The following is a 6,399-nucleotide window of genomic DNA, read 5'->3' as shown; positions in this document are numbered from 1 at the left end:
CATTTCCTGTTCATTCACTCACATTATATCCATATAACCACGTGATTTATGCTTGTGCTCCTGTGATTTAATAATAAATCTTCAGAACATCAGTCGTTGTCAGAAATCATTAGGTTGAGAAGTGGAGTCACTGTCATGAGGAGTCATTACTTGAGATATAAGACTGATTCATAATTGATAGTTTTGTTAATTAATTAAAAGTTTTAATTAATTAATAATTACAATATTGTATTGGTTATTAAATTACCAATCGGCATAAGTGGTGGTGCTCTATTCTTCTTCGAGGTTTTCTTGATAATGTTTATTCATTATCACCTTTTTATCACTACATTGGTTTGACACAAAGGTTGTAGATTGGAGCTTTTCAGGATGGCTTTGCCTTACGATAGGCTGGTAAATCCGACTGCTTTGCAAGGGTTTTGCTTAGATTAACTCAAATGTCCCAAAACAGTTTAGCAGAATTCAAATGCCCCACAAATCAAACATCAGCAAAAGTTCAAGCAAAATCAAATCAAACATCCGCAAAACTTCAATCAAAATTAAACTAAATGTTCCCTAAAGTTCAAACAATCAATAAATAAAATGTCTCCCTGAGTTCAATCAGTCTATAAATCAAAAATATGTTGATTAAAGAATGTATGAGAAAGAAAAAACATGAAATACAAATGTGGGAAAGAAGGTCAGGAGGGGAATATTCCAAAGATCAAGGATAGTCCTGCTACCACAAGTAGTTAGTGCCACCAAACATTTAGGATCTCACACTGCTCCAGGAATCCACTTATCAACGGCTCTGGAGTAAAAAAGACTGACCAAAAACCACCCACTCTAGAGTTTCTATGCGTTTTCCTTTTTGATTCTGGGCAGACATATGATTTCGTTATCTATCATTTGTTCTTTGCACTCCTTCTGTTCTCTTTCACAGTCCCTCCAGAATGACTTTGTCTCCCTTTTACTCACACTCACACTTACTCTGGTTTGAAGTTTGTAAGGACCCACTCCAAATCCCTAATCTTGAATGTAACCAACACAAGATGGGTGGTGCTGGACAGGTTAACAGCACTCTCTGGAAATGCAACATGATGAGTTGTCTTGGTCCCAACATCTTCCTCATAGCCTTTAGTAGGGCCTTTGTTTATTCTAAAAGAAATGTGTATACATATTTATATCATTAAAATGTTGATTATCTTAATGCCACTTATTATTTTATCTAATCTGATGACTTGCCTTATTACAAAATCATGAGCGTCTATAAGCTCTCCAAAGTGTGACTCCTTCATATTACCAGAATTCCCCACCACAGCACAAGTCCTGCAGCATTCCGGACTGGCCTTTTCATACGGTGGAATCGGCGGGATGATCTCAAACAACTTGTCCACTATCATGTTAAAGTAAGTCCTGTTGCATTTTTCATTCTGCATTCTCTGAAATAAAGAAAGAAAATAATCTTTAATTTCACACATATTTTCAAAATCTTTTCAATTACACACCCACCAACAGGATAACTACCACATGACCATAAAACAAAGATGCAGCTCTAATTCAAACACAATGTCCAGTTGGGTGTAAATCATAACATGTAACACAGTTAAACACAACTAATGCTGGCCTTACATCAGAGGACTTTGCAAAAACTCTTAAAAGACTCTAAAAAGACCAACACCTGAGACCCTCTCACATCTAAAGAAAATTTGTTGGCAAGCCTTTGAGTTTTTAGTTTCAGGCTGAGATTTTGCAAAGACAGTGGGTCAATAACTACAAGACTACAATCAGATTCATACATCTGTTGGAAATTCAGAACAGTTTTTGAGCAGAGAACAAGATGTAGATAGAGATGGAGATCGCATGTAAGTTAATATCTCTAATAATTCGATGTTTTTAAATCATTTAAATCGAATAGAAACAAAAGGAAAGTTAAGCACGGAAGCAACTTTCCATGTTACTGCAACAACCAAGGAACTACCCTGAAACACTTCAGAATAAAAGTACTGTATGAAAACGAGTCATCTCACCATGGAAACAAACTGATCGGGCTTTTACTTTGAAAATCCCAGACAAGGCACAAAAACACACAGGTGCAGAGATCTGACTGCAGCTCTGATCAGAAAAGTTTTCAATCTCTTGAGTTCTGAGCGGCTCTAGATTGATCTATGCTCACATTCATATTTTGAAGCATGAGGTGAATTAGTGTGCTCATGCATAACACCGGCTCCCATTGGTCATGGATGGTGGTCGCGTCACTGAGAAACACAATTTGCATACGACCAGACTTAAGACTTATGACAATATCAAACACATTTGATATTATCATAATGCAGGGACTGAAGAAAGATTGCTTTTAAATGGCTAAAATCGAGTCTTATGACCAACTTAGACCGACTGAGACAACAGAAACGAGCTGCAACTTTGGCAAGACACCCATGATTTTACTTCAACTTTGGAATTTTGTCTTGGACTTTGAAAATGGAACAAAAGTCATTAAGGGTAACCGCCTTTTGACCGCTGCTTCCCAAATGCTGGACCTCACCAAGGTATGTGACCAGGAGACAGGTAGTGGGCATTGTAGTGGGTTGCCCTGGGTATACCTGCTGACCATCTATGCACCCATTATCCAATCGACTCAACCTCGGTGGGGTCGCATGGGACTGGAACCAATCCCCTACTAGCTGAACAAGCAAGTCTTTGGACTGCGGAAAGAAGCAAGTACCAGGAAAGAGCCCACACAGGGCAAACTCTACACAGACCAGGAACCTTCTCATTGTGAAGCAACGGTGCTAACCCATATCTGATGACCATTTCTTTTTTGGAGCAGGCACTTTTTAAGACTAAGTAAGTTGACTGATAAGCAGTCCCCTGTATGTTCAACCCATTCTCCTGGCTTGTGAATTTGATTTCACAAGAATTCTTTGAGGGATTTTCTTCAGACTTTGCATAAATGTCCACTCTGACTGACAGACATCTCCAGTATGACCTTAACCTTTTGAGTACGCTATTCAAAGAACACATAAAGGTTGGCAATGTGACGTCACACACCAGTCGTGGTGATTTATGGGGTGAGTTTCATATATTATGTGGCCACTGCTGTAGCCGCTGCTAACCAGGAATGCATTTTGTGTTAGCTTAAACTGTTGTCTTCTTTGTGTTCTGTGTAATGTGAACACTTCCTTGAGTCTTTTGCCCTGGCCTGATTCTGCTCTTCACATCTTCGTGAATCTTTTTGGGATGATGATTTGCCAAGTGGCACCTATTGTTTTTGTTTGTCCGTCACCTTTTCTCTTTTCTTGACACCAGGGAACCAAAATGCTTCTATGGGTCAACAGTATTAGTTGTGAAGGCCTCTGCAGTCTCAAAAACTGCAGTTGCACCAGTCTTTCCATGGACCGATTCTTCTTTCCTGCCACTCATAGCTTCCACTGTTTTCCTGCAGTTAGATCAAGCTCTGCTCCACTAAAAACTACACTTTATGCCGTAGGACATACCGTTCGACTACAAGGCACTTCCACCACAACACCGCAGTATTAACTATACTTTTACATCTCTATTCCAACACCTGGTCTGTGCAGTAGTCACTGTGTGCTGTAGGTTGCACACCTGTTTAATTACAGTCATGGATGGTCTTTACAAATTTGTGGCATGTACAACATGCATTTTAGAGGCTGTTATTCCTCCAGTGTCACATGCATACTATGAAGAAGACCTATGTTGTGCATAGTTCAGTAAATGCAGCCTGAATGTCAGTCACACTTGTAGCATATTTGCATTTCTCACAGAGCTGCAGAACAGCTGACAGGTCACATGAGTGGATGGCTATATCCCATAGAGATGCTTTGGGACTTTGGAACTACTGAGGGCTGCGCAGTTCCCATAAACTGTAATATTCCTCCATTCCTGACTAAACAACAGCCTTGCTATGCTGTAGCAGTGTTCTAAGCAGTGGTGCTAAGTTTTAAAAAATGGCTGGCAGAGTTTCCTTTTCATGGCACGACTCCTTATGGCTGATGTTGTAGAGTCACTGATGCGCTTGTTGAGTGCCTTCCTCTGCGCAGCTTAAGATGTGTAGTCAATCCGGTACCCCACTTCAATGCTGATCTTGTTCAAATCACTTGGTAGAGCCTGGTATGCTGGTACATCTGTGACAGTTTTACTGCCACAAATTCGCACAGTAGCTAGTTTCAAAAACAGGGCACCGACATGAGTGCGTGTTTCAGCCCCCCAGCCATACATGCACAGAGGGCACACTTCACTTATTCAGAAATTTCAGGAAATGTAAGAGGAAGCAAGATGTCCAGGTCACAAAGCCAGTCTTCTTTTGGTATTTCCTATGGGTCTACGTTTCCAGTCATATCAATCTTTTCAATGTAGCGACTTTGCATCAGGTAGAATGAATAATGCTAGAATAATGTTTGCATTGCTTGTTACTTCGATAGTCCAATACAACAAATGGCCTGCCAATATGGCAATCACAACCCAAACAAAGCTGATAATGCACTGCACAGTGAAGTCAAATGCAAAGTGCTACTGAGGTGATATTTCTTGTTAAATTTGGAACAAACCTACAATTAGACTTCAGAGTGAACGACTTAAGATTTTCGGGGTCCAGACATCTTTAGTTTCTACATCAATTGGACCCTATACACTTACATAACTAGCTCTGTAATCTCGAATCTTATGACAAAACAAGCACCTACACAATTTAAAAAATCCAGTCACCAGTCACACTACCTAAAAAAATCACCAAGCCTCATCTTTACTGTATTTTTACTGCATACCTTGAAGATGCAGCAACAGTCTGTAGCTTTAGATTGGTTTGTGAGCCTTTTTAGAACTTTCAAACTAAAAAGACAGAATACAAGTGTTTTGACTTTAAAGTTGAGACTTACCTTCCACCATTTAAAATCATCGCTTGAGATTGAAGAGTCCTTTGACAAAAAGGGCACAGGAGATGAATTGATTTTTACTCCAAGCACTTGATCCCCATCCTTTACACATTTCTGACGTTTGCAGTGGCTGTGCTGCGTTGGTTTGATAGAGTAGAGGCCGAACTTCTTTGGCACAATGGAATATGAAGGTAACTGAAATAAGTATTGGCATAGCATACCAATGGTGAAGACACACACTAAGAAAATTAGAAGCCTGAGTTTGTTTGAGTTCATGGCAAACCCTATGACCACAGGAAGCTCTTGAATGAAGAACCAAGGTAATCTGAGGAAAGAAAGAAAAAAAAACAACTAATAATTAACTCAGCAAACTATCAGGAGTAAACCAACAGATACAATTACTTAAATCAAACTTAAGATACAGTAGTTTGCACCAAATTCCTATGTTATGCATTGCATACTTTTATTATGTACATATTTCAATTGAGACCTTACAGTTTGTCAAGAACTTCTTGAAGTTTTCAACAACAGAAAAGTTCTGAGTCTTAAAATCAACTTGAGGCTACCATAGGTCGCAAGTTCAAATGCCCAAACTCTCCTCTGCTGGTTCCAGAAGTAAAATTTGCCATTTAAACCTCCCACAGACATTTTTTTAGTAAAATCCTTGTGTTGTAGTCTCGAGAACACATTTTGATGGTCTTGGACTTGTCTCTGACTTGAGAGCATTTTTCCCCGGTCTCGGACTGGCCGGACTCGGGATTTTGCACCAAGACTGGTTGAGACCAGCACTGATCCACTATTCTTCGACTTCATCAATGTGATAATAATGAGAAGCACTTGCTAACCCCCCCCCCAATGACTCCAGCCTTCCTGGTGTTGTGACTGAAGGACACACCCCCTGCACACAAGCGGATTGAGAGGTGGGAGGCGACAGAAGGACGAGACTGTGAGCTAGGATAGCCTGAGACAGTTTTATTCTTCATGTACGCAGATAAATACTAAAAAGTGCTCCCAAACAAAAGAAATTAAGATTTGAGATTTTGCATGTTGTGCTTTGGCAGACACCTTGTTGATGGTACATCTGAGTTTCAGAGTTGTGTCACCTTGACATCCATTGATAATCCGTAATCAGTGGTTTAGAGGTCTGTGTAGAAGTGGGTATACTCTATCATGACAAGAAATAAATGCGTATACTCTGCACTACATGACATTTCACCAATGTGTATGATACATGTGTCAAACATTGTCATAATAATGACTGCTGGTGTTTTATCATTCTTCACTTTATCTAAGCCAACAACCAAAGCACCAAGCAGCAACCTCTGGTCCTGAAAATGAAGCCAATGAGGAAGTGCAAAAAAACATTGCAATACTGCGAGTGTCCACTTGAGGCTGGCTGCAGGAACACTGGAAGCTCTGTCTGACACCTGTTAAACAGCCGGTTTTTACTGTGGAAATAAACTGGTTTACAGCCTGGTTTAAAATACCAAATGTGTCTCATTAGCTAGTGTCATATTGTGCTCTC

At 39.9% G+C, this 6,399-nt stretch overlaps 1 protein-coding gene across 1 annotated transcript; it reads right to left on the bottom strand.

Moving 5' to 3' along the window:
- Positions 1 to 965: 965 nt before the first annotated feature.
- Positions 966 to 5,989, bottom strand: LOC121524191 (CMP-N-acetylneuraminate-beta-galactosamide-alpha-2,3-sialyltransferase 1-like). The gene is made up of 4 exons (XM_041809466.1): positions 5,978 to 5,989; positions 4,878 to 5,042; positions 1,225 to 1,421; positions 966 to 1,137 (listed from the first exon to the last, which is right to left on the bottom strand). The coding sequence occupies exons 1-4, from the start codon at positions 5,987 to 5,989 to the stop codon at positions 966 to 968; spliced, it is 546 nt and encodes a 181-aa protein (XP_041665400.1).
- Positions 5,990 to 6,399: the final 410 nt, after the last annotated feature.

Source organism: Cheilinus undulatus, linkage group 16 (assembly GCF_018320785.1).
Source record: "Cheilinus undulatus linkage group 16, ASM1832078v1, whole genome shotgun sequence".
In the NCBI taxonomy this organism is placed as follows: domain Eukaryota; kingdom Metazoa; phylum Chordata; class Actinopteri; order Labriformes; family Labridae; genus Cheilinus; species Cheilinus undulatus.
Note: the sequence above shows the minus strand (reverse complement) of the source record. Positions and strands in the feature narration are given on the sequence as shown.

Coding starts and splice junctions, on each gene's coding strand:
- LOC121524191 (XM_041809466.1), bottom strand. Junction 1,422..4,877: donor ATGATTTTAAATGGTGGAAG/GTAAGTCTCAAC, acceptor TCTTTATTTCAG/AGAATGCAGAATGAAAAATG. Junction 1,138..1,224: donor GCTCATGATTTTGTAATAAG/GCAAGTCATCAG, acceptor CATTTCTTTTAG/AATAAACAAAGGCCCTACTA.